Below are 23,912 nucleotides of genomic sequence, written 5' to 3'. Positions count from 1 at the left end.
TCCTCAGTCCAAGTGATTACAAAAGAAATCTTCTGAACCGGTGGTGGCATTTTTTTTTTTTTTAAGCAAATACACTGGAGAGAAAGACAACAAAACAAAACAAACCAGACACCAATCAGACAACATATTTTCACCCTTCCTGAAAACAACAACAAACAAACAACAGCAACAAAATCCCACCTGACCAAACAGTCACCACTATCACCATCATTATCATCATCACCATTATCATCAAAACCAGTTAAGACAGCAGAGGCCTCACTAGCCACACAGCAGCCAACACCAACAACTGGCAACAATAACAGCCTGGAAGGGATGGTTTTCTCAGCAGAACAGATCTTCGGCTGCAGCCTCCACTCGTGCTGAGAGAGGATTTTTGTGCTTTCCGAGGTGCGGGCTGGTAGCAGCTTCATGACTGCGCGGAGTGAGCTATCGGCAACACCATGCGAGGTAAGGCAAGGGAACTAGGGGGGAGGTGGAGTGGGAAGATTGGAAGGCAAAAAGCTCTGGAGAGCTGGTTTCGCATTTGAAGATGGGATGGGGGGGGAGGGAAGCGAGGAGATGATAAGCTTAATGGAAGGTGAAGGAAAAGCTTGAGAACTGGGAATTTCACTGACTTAAGTGTTCAAAGGGAGGGCTGAAAGTAGCCTTCTTGGATAAAGTTTTGAAATGGTGTTGCTGCTTCCTGAGTTTTGTTTGCGTAGGACAGGATAGGCTTTTGTTTGTTTGGGACTTGGGGAAGAGGGATCTTCTCTAGAAGAAACTGTATTTTCTACTTTAGTTACTTGCGGTGAAAAATCTCTCTCGCTCGCTCGCTTGCTCTCTCTTGCTCGCTTGCTCTCTCTCACTCTCTCTCGCTCTGTCGCTCTCTCTCGTTCTCTCATTTTTATGATCGTGGAAGAAGGGATAAGATGGACAGGGAAAGGGAAAGAGGAAAAACATTTTTATTTCAATTTTATCTCAACGATACCGTTTGGTAAAATGTAAGGAGAACCACTTTGGTCGACAACCTCGGCTTGGCAAGATTGGGGGACAACATCCACTCCTGGGAGTCAGAGATGGGCGGAGTAGATAGCCGCGTGCAAACCAACCCCTGGACACATCTCTGGAAAGCGGGATGCATTTTCCCTAAACTTGTAATTGTTTATTGAACTTGGCTGAGTTGGAAGTGGGGAGAAGGTAGGAGAGAGAAAGTGCTGGAGGGGAGGGGAAGAATAGTTGATGTGGGGAGCGGGAGAATAGGTGCTATTGGGGACAAGTCAGGATATGGGGAGACGTCCCCTCGCTGCTCCTCAGCCCAGTCACTGTTGTTTCTGGGGCACTAAAAAAACTGAGAGGAAGAGGAGGGGAGCATTTCGATTGGGGGTAGGAGGGGGACAGAACTTGTGTTTGCGAAGTTACTTCTCTCAACAACTGAGCTAGAGTTGGGTCGGGAAGGCAGCAGCTACTTGGCTTTCTTGAGCGCTCCCCTCTCCTTCTGCTTTCCAAGTAAAAGAGGGTGAAAATAGAACCCATAGATTCTGGGGATAATGGGGACCCCGAGAGGTCCCAGAAGCGGAGTGTTGGGATGGGGGTCTCTGGAGATACCTGTGCAAAGTTATTTTTGTCTATCTCCTCTCCTCCAGTGGTCCTTCTATCCAGAACTGTCAAAATATTATCTCCCTCCTTGCGAATCGATTCCCCCACCCCCCATTCTCCTCTTCGTCCTCACCGTACTCCTTCTTTTCCTCCTCTTTCTTTTATCCCCACTCTTCTCTTTCCCCCCCCCCCCCCAACTTGGAGCTGACTCATTCTTTTTCCCTTCCGCTCCGCAGGCTCCTTGCATGTCAATGCAGCAGGGGACTAACTGGAAAGCGAGCTTTCTCCTCCCTGTGTTCCTCTTCTCACGTTGTCGGGGTCGCTTCTGGTTACTGACTTTGCCTCCCAGTCTCTTAAACTCTAGCGCCGCTTCTATGAGTTTCCTTTTCTCTCTCCAAACCCTCTACTGCTCACAAGATCCCTGCAACTCCTCATCCCGACCAAAACACTTTCCGCCACACCAAGGCATCCAAAGTTAGGAACTGTGCCCGAAAGCTAAAGCTTCCGCCACTTAATGACTTTGAAAAACAGCCGAGAGTTAAAACAGCAATTAAAATTTCTCTGGTTTCTTTCTTTTCACACACACACACATACACACACACACACGCACACACACACACACGCACACACACGCATGCACGCACACACACCCTTCCATCTGTACAATGTTGGATTGCAGTTGTGGCCCACGCTGGACAGGACAGATCTTGTAGAAGGTTGGGAGTTCCCTTACAAACCACATAGTCCTGAGCCTCTCACTAAAGTTTGATCCCTGAACAACTAATAGGAACAATCACCCATCCTAGGTTGGGACCGCGTTGTGAAAATGGGGATACGCTGTAAGTGTGCATAAGTTTAGGGCTACTTGGACAGAAGTGGGGAGGGCCCACGATACAGCTGAGTTACACTGAAGAGTTGTGTAGCTGGTGGTGAGAAACATCCGTAGGAGAGTTCGTGAGTCTATAAATGGTAGATTAACGTGAATGGGTCAGGAGACGCGAGTTAGCGCTCCTGATCCTTGAGTTGTTTGGGTGCGTGCGTGCGTATGTGGTATGGTGTGGTGTGGGGGGGGGTGGGGGGTGAGGGGGGGTGGAGAATAAGGACTAGTCACGTGTTCCACTGACCAACTTCTCTGAAAAAGGTGGGAGGCAGGCTGCGCGGCGAAGATCACTGTCCCTTCTCCTTCATCCTCACCCTCCAGCAGTTGGTACACACAGAACGAGGGCTCAGCTTAATAAACCCCAAATCCTCTTCCTTGTTTTGTTGTTGGAGTAGTTTTGTTTGTTTGGGTTTTTTTAATCACATGTTTTTCTTCTTTTTCTTCCTTCCTTTCCCTGGGTAGCAGCAAACTGCTTTTCCTAATACATTACCTGGCATTAGTCGGGGGGGGGGGGGGGGGAAGGGGGCGGGGCACGCCTACACTGCATGGATCTGGAGCAACGTGGCTCAAGTCTTTGAAACACCCCCCCCCCCCCCCCCGCCTGCCCAGAAACAAACACACACTTGCAACAACAAAATAATAAAGCTTGCCGGAGTGGGGGTGAGGGAAAGGAAGATGATTCTGTGGCTTCATTCGGATTGTCAGGATTGGGTTTTTTGTTGCTTTTTAAAGTATTTTTGTTTGGTTGGTTGGTTGGTTTTTTTGTTTTTGTTTTTGTTTTTTTTGTTGTTGTTGTTTTTGTTTTTTTGGGTTTTTTTAGTGTCAATAATATTCACTTTGGAACTCATTGGAGTGCTAGACTTACTGTACCCATAGGATTAAAAGATGAGAAAAAATTCATTTGAGGAGCTCTCTCTCTCTCTCTCTCTCTCTCTCTCTCTCTCTCTCTCTCTCTCTCTCTCTCTCTCACACACACACACACACACACACACACACACACACACACACACACACACACACACACATTTCCTGAGATGTCCTGAATTAAGTTTTTTCTGTTACATTTTATTTATATCTAAAAAGAACACTCACAACCATTACTTAGGCCAACAAATTGTGACTTTTTCTTTCTCAAGGCAGAATGAATAGTTGGTAGAGAAAATATTTTTTAAAAAAGTATGGGGGGAGGGGGGAGAACTACAACAGACCAGACTCGGCCTCCCTATCTTTACTCCTCCCCTTCATCCTCAGTGAATTTCCTTTATGATGCTCTCCAATCAGTGATTTTTGAAAAGGTGGGCCAGAAGGGAAAAAAATACAGTTAAGAAAATATCCTGACTACTTTAGGCGCCTTTGAATTTGTATTGAATATTGATGTGAATTTTGGCAAGGGAGAAGGGAAGGGTGACGCAGAGATCAATTTTTGATTTTAGATCTGAGTTCCTTGTCAGACTGAGGAAATCCTCTCTCCTTTCTTATTTAAATATATGTGTGTGTGTGTGTGTGTATGTGTGTGTGTGTGTTGTGTGTGTATATATATGTGTGTGTGTGTGTGTGTATATATACACATATATATGTACACATACATATATGTGTTATGTTATGTACAATAATAGGATAGAGTTTTATAGTTGCAGAGGACTTCGAAGACGAGTCAAGCTTATATTACACCTAGGGAAAGTAAGGTCCAGAAGCTTGCCCCAAGGTCAGAGACAGCAAGTAGCAGAGCTAAGATTAAAGGCTAAATTTTTGTGGGTACTTATCCTGGTGTTTTGTTTTGTTTTGTTTTTCCTTATCCCCAAGCCATCAATACCAATTCTACCGCTGTAGTTTCCAAAACTATGTCCTACTTTGACAGCAGTTTGTAGCTGGGGTAGTAAAATCGTAAGGCAAATGAGTACTGAATTACTAGTCTGAGCCATACGTAGCACTCGGAGATCCATACTTCACCTATTTATTCTGAGTTTAATGGAAGATTCAAACTCCACTTAGAGAATGCTCTAGTGAGGGAATGAGGGGAAAGAAGAAAGTGTCGAACTTTATAGTCTGATGATTCTTTGACTTTTTTTTTCTTTCTCTCACCCCAACAAAATTTAAAGATGTGACTGAGCATAACCCTTTTTTTCAGGATTGGAGGAGGAGGGTGGTTTTATTTCTTTTAGGTTATTTCATTCTTTGTCTGAGTGGGTTGAATTGTGGATTTCTCAGCAAGAGTAGACTCCCCTAAGAAAGCTTAGCACATCACCAGCTTTGCATTATTTAAAAGAACAACCTCTAAGAAAAGGTTTTAATTGAGTCTGTCCATAAATGAAAAATATAGTTTAAGGCTAGATTTCTGTCTTCCAGAGAGACAGATAAGTTGTTTCTTATATGGGGATATAATTGCATTATACTTTCAGTCCTTTAACCACATAAAGTACTACTTCTATACATAAGGAGAGGAAATCAGGATACTAGAATTGAAGTTGTAGAAATTAGGTTTTCATTGTAGATCCCTTACTTAACTACTCATAGTACCTAGCCACTTAATTTCTCTGGGTCTCAGTTTCCTCATCTACAAAATGAGGACAAGCTTATTCTTAAAATTTCCCTTCCAGGTCTAATGCTAGAATCCTAAATGTATTTATAGCTGATAGATTATGAATCATAGATTATGATATTAAAATCCAAAAGATTTTAAATCCTATTTAACACATGTAGTTGTATGTCCAAACTTGTGCCTACCTTATTATTACTTATTATTTAATTTCCTTTCATTTTGATTAATTGATTTATTTTTATTTTAAATTCTGCTTATAGAGACATACCAGCACCTCCTTCAAGTTACTAGCCAGGGGATTTATAGGGACTTTGAGATCCTTCAGACAATGTTTAATAATAAACTTTATAAATTCTCAATAATAATTAGATATAGTTAATCAATATCTCTCCTTCCTTCCACCCATCCCTTTAAAAGTTCATTCGAACATTTCTTGTTAGTGGTCCATTAATAATTTTTCCTTAAAGTCATCAGAGAACCCCATAATACTCATAAACTCAAAGTTATCTACATAAAAGTCCTATTTAAGCAGTTCTGAAAGCATGTTTCAATCTTTGAGAAAATGTAATTTAGAGAGACAATAATTCATTCTTTTGTTTTTAATTTATGTGAAACTGTCTTACTGGGCTGTTTATTAATAATTATTATAACAGAAAAGATCAGCAACTAAGCAAAGGAATGACTGTTAACATCACCAAACCATTTTTTTATTTTTATATTTCTTTTTAAACATTAATTTTGTAAATAGAGTGGGTATTTTAAGAAGGAATTCTTCAACAAGTTAAAAAAAACTATCTAATAGAAGTTATGCTACTTCTTTGTTATCAGTTATCATTTTAAAAAATAGAGAGTATTTTACTTCCACCAACAATAATATACACCCCCCAAAAAACATTCTTCTTAATAAAAAATAGACTTCCAACAATATTATCCAAGCAGTACGATATCATACTGTTGCTAAGCTAAAAATAACTTGTCTTTATATACTTTCAGGAGAAATTTGATGACTTCACCCCAGGATAAATGCTAACATTTATGTGTGCATATCTGGGTGTGAATATATTAAATATGAATACATTAAAGTTTTCTAGTGCACATCTATTTGTATAGTGTATTCATGAATATACTCTAGAAAGAACTAAAGTATTTGTAAAACAAAGTAAAAACTCATTTAATTGCACATGTACTTGCCTATCTGGAAATAATATAAAGGAAAAATTTAAAGTTAGGATATGATCAGTGTCATTGCAAACACAAAATGTCATATATTATGTTATCAAGCCCAGTATTTCCTACAGGCAGAATATTCAGATTTTTCCATTAAGGATTAATGTAACAAATGGCAATTTATTATAAAAAGTTTTCTCAATTAAAAATAAAACTTTGAATTTTTAATAGATTTTGCTATATATTATTCTTTTGCTAGTTCTACTAATGATCCTCACTGTAAAATACCACTTAGAGATAGTACCATTATGAAAATATTCTTAAAGAGATTAAAGTGTGAAATTAATAAGTATGACATAAACTATGCTGTACATTAATAGATTTATTACTTTGAGTGTACAATTTTCCCTCTATCTAGAGATGTACAGAATGCAAGCAATTTTCCCATCTTTCTAATGAGCTACATTATTGAGGAAATGGCCACATTATTTGGATAGCTGATATCTGACATACTGATAGGCTATTACAGCTTTATTGAAGTATAAAATTTTTAAACAGTTATATTTGTGTTGAACCCTACTACACATTAATAAAATATAAGTATCACAGTTAAATACTTAAGAAATTGATGTTAAAGCTAAAACCCAATGTAATTCTAATGATTTTTTCACAACTTTAATAAAACACACTGGTTTCGATTTTCAAATTCGTACTGATGTTAAAATTCAAAAGTGAGATTCTTAAAGATATATTTTCCATCTTATTAATTTAGGAATAAAAGTTTGGAAAATTAAGGTCCCAAAATATTTTTTCACACAAAGACTGAATATTTAAGAATTTTATAGCATTAGAAAGAGCTCCAGATATTTAATTGTGTTCTCCCAACTTGAAAAGAATAATGCCTACTAGGAATAAGTATTTGCGGCTCATAATTAACCTAGAATCTCTCAACATTTTGACAGTTTATTTCAAAGTGTTTCTTAGGTCCTCTAAAGGATTTTGTGGGTCTGCTGTTTGATCATCTGTTCTGTAAAGCATTGAAATAAATACACTAATTACATAACTATTTTTGAGATCTAATTAAGGGTAAGATCTGATAAAAGTTGCATGATTTGTTTTTTTTTTTAATGGTCACTATAATTTTAATAAAAATCCACTTCTAAATATTGTTATAGAGTTAATAGAATCTTAATCTTCAAGTGTTTGTTGTGCATTTCTTGTTTTAGAGAAAAGCAGTGTTTGGAGGCTTATGCTGATCCAAGATAATATTCTGAATAATATGTATGCATACATATGTTTACTCATTCTGAGATGCTGAGCACCTGAGAGGGGGAAAAATAGTCTATCATCACTATTCAGAATTCTAAGCTTCACACACACATATTTACATCATAGGGACAACTTTCTTAGTCATATAAAACAGTTAATACATGGGGTAATAAGGTAATTATTAATCACACATATTTTAAATAACATTCATACACTACTGTATCCTGAAAACTCAAAAAGGGAGCAAAATTAATGCATTCAAGGATACCAAATAAATCAAATTTTTCCTCTCAAATTAAGCAAGATATTCATAGACAACAAGGCTTATGCTATGAATTTGAAAGATGTCTGCTTTGTTGCCAAAGACAAAGGAAGCACACAGGAATAAATATTGATTGAACTAATCATCTGATGAATAGAAATGAGATTTACCAGTGCACCAGTATAATAGGCTATGTTGACTAGCCCTTTCGTAAGGCATATGTTGCCCTTTCAACCCATAACCCTAGTCATTCAGTTCTTAATGAGAGAAACCACAGGTGTTATAACGGCATTTTATAGTAATTCAAGCAAGATATAATAAATGTATAGGTAACTAACAGAAGAGTTGAATGAAATTCTAATAAAATGGAAAGACTGAATTCAATAGAGTCACAAAGTATGATGTATTTAAACTACATTAGGATTTTAGCTTAATTTCTTCTTTTACATAAATTCCTTTGACTATTGATTGTATAATTACCAAACAATTATATTTGGTGATTAATGATAACGGTCATTATTCAGCAAGTTATAAGATTTATCCTCTGGCACCTTTCTATTACTATCTAATGACAAAGTTTGCAGTTTTTATGTTTCGGTATTAAATTATATTTTGTTAGTTTGGTGTATTTAAATTTAATTTTTTTGCAAAATTGATGTCTTTTCTTCGTATAATTATGTATAGAGTAGAAATGCATATATCTAACTTTATCAAAATTTGAGACTGAATACCAACATAACTATAATGACAATGCTATCCTCAATTCCTTGAGGAAAGATTAAAGCAACTTAATTCAATTCCAATTTATATAACTAAGTATTAGTATAAATTGTTTTGATGAACTAGCAATGTATATTGACTCTGAATTCCATGAAACTGATATATAAATTATACAAAACATAATAACATAATTCAGTATTGTTTTATCACAATCTGATTCACAGGAGCAGAAAACTCCACGGTCATGGGAAAATGAAGATGTGGCTATGTATTGATCAGATTATGTTCCCCTAGGTTTTACATTACAATTTACATTTATAAACACAATATTTTGACAGACTGTGAATAAACAAAGAAAATTAGGCATAAATAAAATTACATTCCATATAAATGTTTTCCCCAGTGCTTTCCAATAAGCCATCCTTAACCTTCCATAAGGCTAGGTTTTACAATTGTATGTTATTAAAAGTTGTTTAAGCTGAATTTTATGAGTATTAGACATATTGTCCAATTGACCTAACATAAGTTAGGTTTTATATATAGATAAGTTTTATGTTATCAAAGTATAATTTGTAGGCAGATATTCATTTAGAAAAGTTTGACCGCTATGTTCAACTTAACCAGGAAAGACTTTCAAACTCCTTTCTCTATATTCAATTTAACCAGGAAAGACTTTCAAACTCCTTTCTAAACTTTATTTTACAAAGGAAAATAGAGGTGAGAATGGAAAAAATAATAAAATATTTGTATAAACATGAATTTGAGATAGATTTAAGGACTAATACAATTTTAAACATGAAATAGATCTTATAGGGCATTTAACCCAACTCTCTCATTTGATAGATAATAAAACTAACAAATGACCCAATGGTCAATGAATTAAATGAACTGAAATTAATGTCCCAAGAGGCTGACTGAATTACCCAAGCAGCTAATAGTACAAGTAGGATTAGAACCCTCATCCTCTTATTTTCAAGATTTGCAATAAGTTTTTCAAGGGACTAGGATATTAAAAGCTTACTACAAAGAAAATTGCCACAACAGTGAGTTAAATTATAATCTTCAGAACTAGAAGAAAAAATAAAATTTAAAAGTGCTAAACCAACTAGCACTGAAAATATTAAAAACTAGATCAAAAGGAAGATGAAGCATTATATTTATTCAATCCAACTCTATCTATATTTATTTTAGAAATATTTGATTTTTCCAATTATATATAATTTTAACATTCATCTTTTTAAATGTTGAATTCCATATTTTCTCTCCCTAGTTAAAAATGTAAAAAAAACTAAATAGTCAATCTATATTTATTCAGTGCCTTTTATTATGTGCAAAGCTCCATGCATGGTCAAATCATAAAACCACATATATTTCAAATTTCCAATGTAATAATTTTCTTAAATGACTCATTCAGTTCTTTTAGAATGTTAATTATATTAAATTTATTAGTACCAGGTAGTATTGTTCTTCTGACTCATCAATATTGAGAAATGTTATTATTTTATTTGTTCAGTTTCCTTTTTAGACTTGAAGGGTTTGAAGAATCATCTTTCAAGAATGATGCAAAGGTTCTCATAATTTTTAGGGATTTGAGTTTCATGCATGTAAAATGCTTTTTAAAAACAATTATGTAGACCCTCCCTCTAAATAACGGTAGGAGCACTATTGCTTTTCAGTGATGAAGAAAAACACAGTGACAAAACTATAATAAATTCAACAATGCTTTTAAATTAATTTTTAAATTTTTCATACAATAGTATCTATTTCCTTTGGGAAAATAATACATAGGAAATGATACAATATAGTGGATATAGAATTAACTTTGGAATCAGAAAAATATGTTATGTATCCAATTTTAGATACTTAATAGCTGTGTGGCTGAAGGCAAGTCAGTTAACACCTCTCAACCTTTGGCTTTTTTTTTGTTTGTTTTGTTTTATTTTGCTTCTCAAAAATAAGAATAATAAAGACACATCATAGGATTGTTGTGAGAACTAGAATATTTTCTACTAGAATGGAATATTTGTTTTTGAGCTAAATAAAGTTCAAAATGGCAGTTTTGTGGATCCCTTGTAATAGTTTAACTACTGCCTCCCTTGCAGGGACCCCTAGTTCAGTGGTTGGGAACCAATGCAAAAAAGAAATCTCATTGTTAAACAAAAGGTAATGCAGTATAATAACATGTCTCCTGGTACTATGAGATTAAAATTTACACAAGAGGATAATGGCAGATCCAACCTAGAAGAGTCTCCTGACTCCTATTTAGATTGCTTTTCCAATGTTCTTCTTGTAATATGACTCAGGAATCTTTTTTCAAATCATCACTAACCAAAAACTTCACTACTATGTAGAATTTAGTCTACTCTTATTGTGTTCAAATATAGAAGCTCTTTGAAAAAATCCAGTTCAAAAATATATGATCCAAAACTGGTCTATGGATCAGTTTGTATGGAAACATTTCTTGTGTGATTTCATTTATGTGAAAGAACTAGCTTTAATAGTGCAGAACTGTAGCTTTCCTCTATTTTATGGTTTTAAAGAATCATCTGGGTCAAGGCATTAACTTGTCCAGTATTTGTCAGAAGCAGAATTGAATCCAAAGTTTTCCTCATTTCAATTATCTATTCCATGCTGCTTTTCATATATAGAAATATTCATAGTTTTATTGTAGTAAAATAAGCCCATTGTTTATATTTTTCTATTTTTGTTTAAAAGAAAACATTTAAGATGTTAAGAAAAAAAAAAAAAGAAGAAACCTATGCCATAGAAAGCAAAACAGTTGGACCAGAATTTGGCCTTAATTAAATACAAATACTGAACATTGTTATACTGTTGAGGTCTCAATTCCCTTATCTGTAGAGTTGGGGTCTGGGTAGATAACATGACCTCTAAGGTCCTTTTCAGCTTTAAATTTATGAACTTATGCTGTTAATTCCTTTTTGTCATAAAATTCTAATAGAAAAGAATATCACACAATTTTAATTATTTAGCATGGTCTATATTAAAAGGATACTTCATTTCACATGTCCAAAACTCACACATAGAAAATCATGAAAATTCAGCATTGCTTTTATTGGCATATGAAGGGTAAAAACAGTACTTTTAATTCCCCAAATTATATCCTTATTTACTAGATGAACAAGAATTGCTAAGAGTCATCTTAGTCTAGATGATCAAGAGTCATTTATTTTACAATCTTCATTCAGTTCACTTGTTGAATAGGGCTACAGATGCTAGAATAAAATAAAATAAAATAGTAGTTTTTGATTTCCAATTACTAAGCTTGAACAACAGTATATCAAGTGTGAGCAAAACACAATTTTAGAATCAGCCAACATTAAAATTTTCTATTGATTTAGATGGGAATTTTATGTCAGCAGAAAAACTAAATGTGTATTAAAAAATAAAATTTCCAACCTTGTCCCAAAGTTCTGCAATTATTCAGTGCAATTAAATGCCTTAGTAGATGTCAAGCAAAAACATTTCCTCTAGAAAAACATTATATCATTAAAGTTTAGAGGATTTCTAGAAATAAAATGTATATTTAGATTTTTAAAAATTATTTAATAACAAGATTTTTAATAATCTATAATATTAAACTGCATATTATAGACCAAAATTAAATCAAATATTAAATATATTTTATGTATTCAGTACTTTTAAATTTACACTACTTCAAGTAAGGGCAACTTAAGGGAATTCTTTTGAAATAAGTATTGTTTTAAGTATTTCTATCCTGGGTCTTTTTCTTCTAGCCTTGGAGTGTGACTAGGAAGGCAGAGTTAGAAATGGACTACAACTTTTGTAATAACCTAGAGAAGTGGAATAACACAGATGTATATCAATAATAGTTTGTAAAATTAAAAGAACTGGCAAATGAATACAGCAGGAAAGAAGTAGTCAAACCCTAAGCATTTTAAGTAATACAGGTAAATAAAAAAACATTTTTTTTTGTTCTAAGTAAAACTAAAATACAAAATATTAGTAGATTTTAATGGAAATCTATTGTCATTTGGTAAGTTTGTTTAAAAATCTTTTCTACAGAAAAAGTGATTGTGTTTTCATGGTGATTCATGGCTTTGTTTTCTTGGAAGGAGGCTTTAAAATATTATTTAACATAATTCATTTGAGACAAAAATAAAACAAAGGGAAACCATATTAAATTAAATTAAATTAGAATGGCACCATCAAGGATTGAATGTTTTGACTCAAAAAATTGAGAGCACTTGCTCCTGACATTAGGAATATTGGGGCAAAACATTTAGTATTGCACAATGTCCTGCTATGAAATAAGCATAATTATAATTATGTTCAGCTATTTTAGGGAAAACCATAAAAAATCTTTGTAAAGATTTTGAGATCTACCTCTAAAATTCCCTAAGTATAAACTACTCTTGCCAAATCATTTGCATAAGTTCAAGTAAGATATTCTGAATATTTCTAGCCTATCTTGAGGAAATTATTTCATCAAAGGTTGTTAACAATTTCATTTTAAAATCACTCACTAATGAATTCCCTGAAATGTTTTTTCCCCATATTCAGAGTCAACTTATGAACTGAAGAGTTTACAAAATCATAGGCATATTTCTCTCTCCCTCCACACCCCTGATGCTTCAAGGATCTGATTTCGCTGTCTTTTTAAGGGAAATATTTGCTAGGAGTTTTTCCTTGGATTCCTTCTTCACTTACCTCACAGCAAAATGCACTTAACTCATTTCCATATAAAGATAATTCATCAGTCAGTTTGTACCTTTGTTATTAGTACTGCTTCTATTTTTGTTATTAGTTTTAGATTATAAGCTTTTCAAGCAAAGGAAAAGACTGAACAATCTAATACATAAATATGTATGGACAAGAGCTTAATATATATTTTCTGACTAAGATTGATCCCTTCATTAGCATTGCATATTTACAACCCATGCTTCTCTTTAACTTGTATTAAGGGTCTATTAATGTCAAATCAGATCCTATGAGCTATATAAGTGATGAAATATTTTCTGAAGAAAGAAACCATTGTCAACATTTAAAGATGTTATGGCAAATTATGCTCATCAATGTAAAGAAAAGGCCAATTAAATTTCATATTAATGTTCAAAAAAGTCAGATTTGTGTTCCCTCTTTTTAATATAGCAAATAAATATGCTGTGTCTTTTGAAATGAATTATAATTTTCCTTACATGAAACTATCATCTTTTTACAGATTTTTGTTGTCATTTTTTACATTTTCAAATTCCATTCCAATGTCTTTGAGAGAAGTTTTATTATTTTAATATTATTGACTTGTCAGGCTCCAGCAGTGTATACTCTAGTACATGAAACATAGGCAGAAGTATTGTTCCTATCTTGGCAGTTTATTTTCTAGGGGCTCTGACCGATCTTATTATAATGGAATACTACTTCCTAAACATGGTTAAATTTGACCATGTACATTGTTGGAAAGAATTGAATCATATTGAAAACTCTCACTTTAATTCTTTGCATATTCATTATCAACTTTTTTAAAACATAATAAAGTTGAAGGACTTTATAGATTCTATCCTGGGTGATGTTCTTCAGTTTCTAGTATATTAAATCTGTTCTGAGCTTAATTTTTTCCAGGATATTTAAATAATTTTCATAAATATTAACTGTTGATCATTGCACTGTAGTTGCCTTTCAAATCTTTCTGAAAACTTGTAAGAAGGATGCTATGTGAGTCTGAGAGGATTTAACTAAATCTATTTTTATTTCTTTATATTTAAATTAAAAAACAATGATGACACTTTGTGTTTGTTTAGTAAATTATATTTTTTGAATTGCTTTTTCGTATATTGTTGATATCATTGATCCTCACAAGGCAGATAGGACAATTATGAAAAAAATGTTGTTTTAATATCTTTGCAATTAAGTAGAGAAGAATTTGATTATTAAAATTTTAAAACAAGGCATTAATTCTCATGTTCCTTGATTAAGAGCAATCCTAACTACCATATTGCTCATTCTTTTGAAGGTCCAGAGAAATTTTTTCAGCTTTAAAATGTTAGATATTCCAATAAATTAAAAACAAGCACACATTTATGTCCAAAAAAACCTTATTTTTGGAGGTGAAATCAATTACTGAAGATTTATTCTTTTGGGAAATATGTATACACACACACACACACACACACACTTTAGAAAGTATATATACATACATGTACATATGTATACATGTTATAAATCTCACACTTTAAAAATGTAATGCATGGGTAGGATAAAAAGATTACTTAGACTTGGGATACAAAATGCAATCTGTATTCAGAGAGAGAACTATGAAGATTGAATATGGATTAATGTATAGTGTTTTCACTTTTTGTTTGTTTCTTTTGATTTTTTTTCTTTCTCATGGTTTTTTTTCCCCTTATTGGTGTGTTTTTTCTTGTACAACATGACAAATATGGAAATATATTTTAAATAATTACACATATTTAACCTATATCAAATTACATGCTGTTTGGAAGAGAGGCAAGGAAAGGAGGGGGAAAAATTAGGAACACAAAAGTCTTGTGAAAGTGAATCATTTTATGTTTTAACATGTTTAACATATATTGTATTATTTTCCATCTAGGGGAGGGACAGAGGGTAAGGGGGAGAAAATTTGGAACACTAGGCTTTTCAATGGTCAATGTTGAAAAGTTATTCATGCATATGTTTTGAAAACAAAAAGTTTTAATAAAAAAATAAAAGAAAATGAATGTTTTAAATTATCTTTACATGGAAAATAAAATACTATTGAAAAATTTTAAAATTGCTTATACTCTAATTTCTTGTCATTATATGGTCATGGTCATGCTAAATTATCTCTGTAGCAGCTATTCCATTTGTAAAATAAAATCAATAATGTTTTTAAGTTCTTACCAATGATCAGGTTAAAAGTTACAATATATAAATAAAGTAGTAGTATATCATCTACTATCACTATATGATCAGTTCCATGAATCATTTAGCACTGGTAGTAAATCAAGAGAAACACACTGCACAATAAAGACAGAAACAAAAGATTATACCAATTCTCATATTTTCACTATAGAAAATAATATACTGCATACTATATAATATATAAAATATATGTGTCTCTATATATGTATGCATGAATATGAATATTATAAATATTCATAGAAATATACACAGAAATTCATGTAGTCTAATGGCAGAATTAAACAGCTAAGGATCAATTTGACTGACTATTGAGATAGTTCTGTATCTTTTAAAAATCAGCAATTTCTTTGTCTTTATAACTGGTTATGTTTTGATGTCTAACTACATGCAATGAAGATGTGAAAAGAAGGTAAATAAAATAATGAACTTTCCCCTATCAGATTTAGGAGAATCTAACTTTACAGCTAGATAAGGGGGGAAGTTAAGTGCTACATGTAATTAGAAACTATCTTAGGGTCAGATATTTTTGAAAAAAATGAAAGAGATGAGGATGAGATGCAGGAGCTAAGGCAATTCTTCCCTTCAGAATCTTTGTTCTTCTCTTCTGTTTCCTTTTCTTCTGGTCCCTGCTTCACATATAACTATCATATAACAGGACAAGGTAGCTGCTGGCTGGCTCTTCCATACTGTGAGAAATACTTGAGACCAGGACTCCTCTCTAGAAAAAAAGATCCTTTCCTGTATTTCCCATCGGTTTCAATATCTTTACATATCATTCCACTGGGAGAAACGCTTCTCTTTTCTTCTTTAAAATACATTAGAATACTTTAATCATTGTTTCATACCCCTATTCTGGCCTCCTCACTACACATTTGGGAGTAGGCTAAGATGAATAATTTTACTGGGGGAGAAAAATTAACATGGATATCCAAAGTGATGTATTCACTATCATAGGAAAAAAAAATTCTTTTTTCCAAGGACTCTTTCTAAGTAAATTGTGTCAAGTTCTCAAAAATTTTGCCCACAAAACACAAGTTTAAATAGTTTCTACATAATTGGCCAGGTTTTCCCTATGTCCCCTTTATTATTATGTATAATATATATTATATATAATATCATTATATATTTTATATATTATATCACATATATTTTATATTAAATAATTATAATTATATTACTTATATATAACATATATAATGTATAATGATATAGTATTATTATTATTATGTATAGCCATTTAAGGTTTACAAAGTGCTTTTCATATGTTAGCTTATTTGTTCCTCACACCTCTATAAAATAGGTGTTATTATTATCCACATTGTACAGCTAAGGAAACTGAGGCTGGGAGAGGTTATGTTAATTTGCTTAGGGTCACACAACTAGTTCTGAGTTAGAATTTGAATTCAGGTTTTCCTAACCCTAAGTTTAAAACTCTACTACACCACTCTGCTTATAACGATATGAGTATCAGCCTACCTGAATTCAACAAATGAACAGTAATCACAGGAACCATGTTGAGATTGGGGAGCTTCTTTTGGTAACCATTGCTGATTTTTTTTCAGCAGATGATGACTTCTTTCCAGCCAATGTTACTCAAAAGCCCATATATTAAATCATGAACTTGTGATCTGGGTATAATAAGAATCCACCCTGATAAAAATCACAAAGCTTTTGAATCATTGAAATAGATTAGACAGCTTCATTCTGTCTCTCCCTCTTTCAGATGCTTATCTTAAATCAGAGGGCCTATTAGAGCAGGGAGTCTGTGAATGGATTCATCCTGTGGTGTCAGGTACAAATGAGATCTCAATTGTCATGATATTTTAAATGATGTCTTCTTGTTTTCTATGACTGATATAGTATTTTAGGTTTTATATATCCAAGTCAGAGTAGTTTAGGGGTAAAACTAAAGACCTGTGCTCTTCATTGCTTTTCTTCTCTGTGAAATAGTGTTCATTCTATCAGCCACTTACCAACCTTGAAGGTACAAAGTAAGGATAAATTATGAAATCGTGAGATCTTTTCAGATTTGGAAAGGCACAATATCTTACCCACTTGTATAAGAAGGAACAAAAAAACTGATACCTGATTAGAAGAGTGTTATATACCATTCTAAACTCATTTTTTAAATAAAGAGAAAAAGGTAAGATGGAGTTACCTTGTAGCAATATAAATAAGCTCATATTTTCTTCTGTAGTCAAGTAGACAATTCTGGCAGAATGCAAGTACTGAGATCAAGCTCATGGGTTCAATCCCTTAAAAATGCAACTAACTTCATTTTGTCCATATGTGTCTATAGACTGAAATTTTAAATATGACTAACTACACCTATGTGAATAATACATATATAGATAAATCATCAATAAAAAGATACTAGGCAAGGTCCCACATAAATAGACTTTTAAAAATATATTCTTAAGAATGAGGTGGGATAGAAGGGACAAATTAATGTATCTATAATGTATATATACCTACTTGTATATATACAGATATGTGCATGTGTGTATATTAGGTGTGTATATAAACATACATACTTGTGTAATATATAAATACACACATACACACACACATATATGATTGCATTCATTTGGCAATGTCATATGAATAAATGAATGAGAATGATTTTTCTAAACCTTAATACATTTATAAGATGGTAAGAATAAAAGCAATTTCCCTATATGGATTAAATCATAGATTTAGGCCAAAAAGAAGGAAAAATACAAGATATTGTAGGGCTTGAGATACCTAAAATTCAATAACTCTCAAAAATAACTGAATTATTTTTTAAAGTAGATAAGTATTCAAAAGATAACTATCTCAAGTCACTTTATGATAATTTTTATGAAGCAGTACTATGGTAGGTCAGAAGTCATCAATTTATCAATTTATACCAACTCTGTATACAATGGGGAAGATCACTGCATTTATTTTCTTCTGCTGTATCCCTAGAGTCAAGATGCTATCATATTGTCAATCCTAGTATCATTATATCTATCTAATCTAACTCTTCTTTTCTACACACTTTTACCTCTATCTCATTTCCTACCTTCATGATCTTTTCCCTAAACAAATATGATCTTATTTGTTCTTCCTAACTCTAGTCTGTCCCCTCTCCAATACATCTTCCATGAAGCTGGTCAACTAATATTCTTAAATATAAAACTAATAATATCATTCTCAACTAAAAAAATCATTAATTCTCTATTGCTTCTAAAATACAATGCAAAATCCTTATCTTTATATTTAAATCTCCTTACATTTTCACTCCTACCCATACTTCCAGACATATTTCACATCATTACCATTCAAGTTCTCTCTGTTCCAGGCAAGCTGACTTGCTAAGTATTTGAAGCAGAGATCACCTCATCTCCAACTTCATTTGTAAGTGGTTTCCCATTTATGAAATGAATTCCCCATTCAATTCAAATTCCTAGAATTTTTATCTTCCTTCAAAACATACTTCAGGTATTACCACTTTTATTCTTCCACCATCACCACTTATTAGCATTCTCATTTGAATTTATTTTAATATACTTAGTATTACTTAAATAAATGTAGCTAAATTATAAACTTAAAAATATAACTGAAAACTGAAGGCAAATTTTATTTTCAGCTTTTAAAAAAATTCTCTTGCCTTGTACATAGAAGGGAGACAGAGACTGGACCAATGATTTCATTGGGTTAGAGAATGCTTAAGCTAAAGCTTTCTTTATCAATAGTTAGCTCCTCAACAAATTAGAGCCTAGAGCAAAGAAGAATTAAATGTCTTGCCTAGAGTCACAAAACCAGGGTGTTAAAAAGCCAGTAGGAACTTCCTAGTCTTCTGACTTCAAAACAAATCCTCTATGTTCTATGCCGTGTGGCTTATACTATCTTGCATATGTTCATTGATGTTCAGTCATTTCCGACTTTTCATGACCCCATTTGGACTTTTCTTAACAAAGATATTGAAATGGTTACCATTTTCTTCTCCAGGTCATTTTACAGATAAAGAAACCAATGTAAACAAGGTGAGGTGACTTCCCCAGAGTCACACAGCTAGTATCTGGGGTCAGATTTGGCTTTAGAAAAGTGAGTCTTGCTGATTCAAGCCCCATGTCTGTGCACTGTGGCACCACCTAGCAGCCCTTATATGCTTCTGCAAGAAGAAAGTACTTGGCTGTCACTATTGTTACTGCATACAGGTTTCTTATTGCACATTATGTATACACTTTTTTTTTATTATCACTGGATACTTAGTATAATCTATTACTCCAAATAAGTCACTCTCTCAGTACCTAAGCAAATAATTTTATGCTAAGTCTTAACTATAATATGAAGTCCTTCAAAATAAATATATATATATATATATATAAAACATATATATACATATGTATGTAATATATATATATATATATATGTGTATATATATATATATATATATATATATATATATATATATATATATATATATATATATATATATATATATATATATATAACATATATAACATGAATGTGGCTTGAATCCTGGATAAAAAATAAACTTCGAAACCAAGAAGACCAGGGTTCAAATCATGACTCTGACACAAAGTCTAGATGACCCTGGACAAGTCACTAAACCTGTCTCTGTTCTAAGTGATTTTCAGAGACTATATGTTATAGAGAAAGTGCTGACATATCTTGATAGAAGGAATTTCTTCAAGCATAAGTTCCCTATAGCAATGAAATCATAGGTCCAGTCCCTATGACAATCTATTAGTCGCCTTTCATTTATACTAAGCTTTTTGAATCTTCCTGTGCAGACTCAAGGCAAACCTCAGTCACCTTTAATTCTGTCCACATTGCTTTCCATTCCAATCATATATCCCTCAGCCATTGGGACTGAGTATCCCTATTCAGGATTAACAGGTGTAATTTCCTTTGACTATTCCCACACTAAAGGGTAGGATATAATGACTCCCATTATAGGAGAAAATAAACACCAGGGGCAGTGACAATATTTATTCCCTGAACTCATTTAGTATTCACTTAACAGAATCAAATTGGAGAATAATGTAGACAAAGACTACCCCCTCCAATTTAGAAGATATAATTTATAATTACCTTAGCTATGCAAACTACTATACTACTAATTCTAACAACTTTTAAGCTTGTGAGTTTTGGCAATGTTTAATTTTGGAAACTATTTTATGTGGGAAATCATTGCTTTTTTTTATAAATAGACTTCTGATCAATTGCATTCCTTTTTCCCAGACCTTTCACATTCAGTTGCCCAATAGCTCTCACGAAAGTCTTAAGACAGATGAGGTTTTTCTCTCATTCCCAAGGAAGACTTTTATCTTAGGACAGACAGTTGATCTCTCTTAAAATTCTTTTTCAGTCTGATCTCAAATATAGAAGTTGAAAAATAAGCCAAAAATTGTCTAATACTTTAGAGAAGTTTTTATTATTTTCTAGCCAAACTACTAGTTATCATTCTCTCCATACTTCAATGTGTTGGTACTCAGACAGATTCTGAAGTCTGGTGTCAAACTTATATTCAAGGACTTTTCAGTAGAGCAGAGCTTTAAAAAAAACTTCCCTTCTTTTAGTATAGCCTTTGAGAACCCAGGTCTATATTCCCAACACTTTGAGATGTCAAAGTAGGAGGTTTTGAAAGGAATGAGTTTCAGTGATTTTTAAAAAATGAATGCTTCTATTAAGTCTTCCAATTTAGGAATATTTGTCCAGTTTTATTTGATGTGATATTTCTCCTCTGATGATGGTGTCAGGGTCACCATAGTTTCTCAAAGACTATTCCAAGTTAGTACAGTGTATCGTAGAATGGCCCTGATGACATGCTATGTCTATTTTCTGTGGACTAATCTCTCTGAGTTTAGAGAGATTAATCACTACTTTGGACATAAGGTAATGAATTTTTCAAACAACAATTCCCAAAGACCATTTATTGATTCACAGAAAGGTAGAAGTATGAATCTATGAAGAAAGTACCTACATGGATGAAATTACAGATCTTAGAATTTTAGCCATCTTAGTATTAAGACTGTCAGTGTTGCAGATACATTGGTAGTAAATTTTAATAATAATAACAGTTGACATTATTGAACACATGCTGTGAACAGGGCCCTGAGAGTAATACAAAAATAATTAAGTCTTAGGCCTTACCCTCAAGAAGATTATGTATGGTAGATGGGAGATGGTAATAAAGCTAGTCTAAAAATTAACCATAATCAAAGACAGAATATGGTCACTCCCATAAATAATAGACAAGCAAGGTCTCTTGAATACTAGGAGTCAGTTAAAATTTATTAAAGAAATCACTTTTGAAATTTTAAAAAAATGGATTTGCAGGACAATCTAGGTGGAAGAAACTGGAAAAGAAAAGGCACAGGGATATATCTTGGGAAGTTGTAATTATATTTGTCTCATATTTGGCTATTTAGGAATAGAAGAGTGGTAGTAGAAGGAAAAAACAATTAGGGTTATAAGCATACTCCTTTTTATGTCTCCTTTTTAAAGTGTAAACTTTTGAGTAAATTTTAACTTTAAAAATCTTTGAGTTATAGTTTCCTTAGCATGATGATTAAAAATAATGTCCTTCATGATTATATACTCAATTAATTTTCACCTTAAAAGAGTAACAAATACTCCCTGAGTACACACCCTAATCAAATATCTTAAGGCTGTTATATTGTATTGTATTGTATTGTGTGTTGAACACAATATACAAGGGCTTTGTGTAGCAGACTAAAGAAAACTGGACATGCAGTCAAGAGACATTGTTGAAGATAAATCAAGAAATATCATGATCAAAGACTGCTTTAATGTTTCTTGATACAAATTGTCAATTTCACCTAAACTAGCATATGAAATGTATGGCAAAATAAGAAAAACTCAGTCATTAAGATGAATTTTCATTTTCATAAACTTTGTTTTGCATCATTGTATTTTTCAGTGGAAGGAAAACCAATACCAATTCAATCACAAATCATTTATATATATAAACATGAAGGGAACACTGTTGTTGCATTGTTGTATTACACATATAGAATTAATAAGTGTAGTTTTCAATTGCCACTTATGTAGCCTTTTAAAATTTTTGAAGTACTTCATGTATATCATCTCATTTGATCATCATACCAGCTCTATTAGATGGATATCATATCAATGTTGTAGATAAGGAAACCAGGTCTCAGTGAAGTTAATTGACTTGTCAGGGGTCATGCTGACAATAATTTTTGAGGTGGGATTTGAACCCTGGTTTATCCATTTTTTTCCCAATACTCTTTTTCTACTATACTCTAATACTATACCATGCTGCTAATATTCTTTTCACTGGAATAGGGCATCATAATCTCTGCAGTGTAAAGTTGGTAGCATTTTTGTTCACGTGCCTGAAATGAAACATTTCAAAGATATGCTTAAATTCATTTTTACTTATTGACTTAGCCTCATATAACTTGTAATATACCAACCTCATTCCCTTATGGCCCAATTAACTGCTCATACAGTCAGTTGACAGAAGGCTAGGGTGTGGTGGTATGGATATTAACACCTTGTTAGCAGTAGAAAGTATGCATCCTTATGCATGATTTCTTTTGGAATACAAATTTTAATAGAAAAAAAAACTTAGAATAATGGAAAGTAATTAATTTGTACTTATGTTCAAACAAAAGTTTTGCCAGATGTATTTTTTATTTAAAACATGGGCCTATCACTTTTGAAAAATTCCCATTTTCTGAAAATTGTCTGTTTCTCAACTAATAGTAGGACTATAAAAATCTCTATTTAATCTGAGATAAAAGGATGCTAACATAGAAGAACATAAGTTGTGTCATTAGCTATAAAATGATTGATTTGTAATCATTTAATAGAAATTATTACAATTTCTATTTGTGCAAATATGTTTAAATACAATTGACAAGTAAGTATTATAATTTTACTTTGATATAAATTTTTTATCCTACAATCTCAATTTTCTTTGATTTGTGGATTTTTAAAAAATGAATTGCAGATAACTATGTAAATATGTATACTATATTGAATTTAACATATACTTTAACATATTTAACATGTATGAGATTACCTGCCACCTAGGGGAGGAGATGGAGGAAAGCAGAGGAAAAGTTGAAACAGAAGTTTTTGCAAAGGTTAATGTTGAAAAATTATCCATGCTTATGTTTTGTCAATAAAAAGCTATAATTTAAAAAATGAATTGCATCAATCAACATGGCTTGGTCCTTTAAGGTATTCTTAAATTCTGGCCTTCAAGGTATTAGATTTTGGTACATCTTTCACTTTTCTAATGTCATTGGCAATATGGCAAAACCTCCATGAATATCTCAGAATAATGTTTTAAAATGCATAAAATATAAAGTTACAAGGGAAAATGAGTACATTGAAATATGTTTATCAAAATATTTTGTAAAATTTTCACAGACTCCAGGTTAATAACCCCTTATGTAGATGGAATTATTTTAACCTCAAATAATTACAAAGCATGTTTAATTATGTCCATGCTTTAATATTAAATTTATAATAAATTATTTTAAAAGTATGTATAAAAATAATTTATTATTTATGTTTTGAATAGTCCCCATTTGTAACATCTGTTACTT

General features: G+C 32.6%; 1 protein-coding gene across 2 annotated transcripts in view; it reads left to right on the top strand.

Annotated features, from left to right (window-relative positions):
* The first annotated feature begins 251 nt into the window (after positions 1 to 251).
* RORB (RAR related orphan receptor B) overlaps positions 252 to 23,912 on the top strand; it is a 253,415-nt gene continuing 229,754 nt past the window's right edge. Inside the window, exon 1 of one of the 2 annotated variants that reach the window (XM_074281418.1) lies at positions 252 to 450. Coding sequence is in view for 1 of the 2 variants with exons in the window: in XM_074281419.1 (XP_074137520.1) it covers positions 444 to 450 (7 nt within the window). In the remaining variant the exon portion in view is untranslated. The remainder of the gene's footprint in view (positions 451 to 23,912) is intronic. The other variant, XM_074281419.1, reaches the window with a different exon arrangement.

This window comes from Sminthopsis crassicaudata, chromosome 1 (assembly GCF_048593235.1).
Source record: "Sminthopsis crassicaudata isolate SCR6 chromosome 1, ASM4859323v1, whole genome shotgun sequence".
In the NCBI taxonomy this organism is placed as follows: domain Eukaryota; kingdom Metazoa; phylum Chordata; class Mammalia; order Dasyuromorphia; family Dasyuridae; genus Sminthopsis; species Sminthopsis crassicaudata.
The sequence above is the reverse complement of the archived record's forward strand: the minus strand, read 5'-3'. Positions and strand labels throughout refer to the sequence as shown.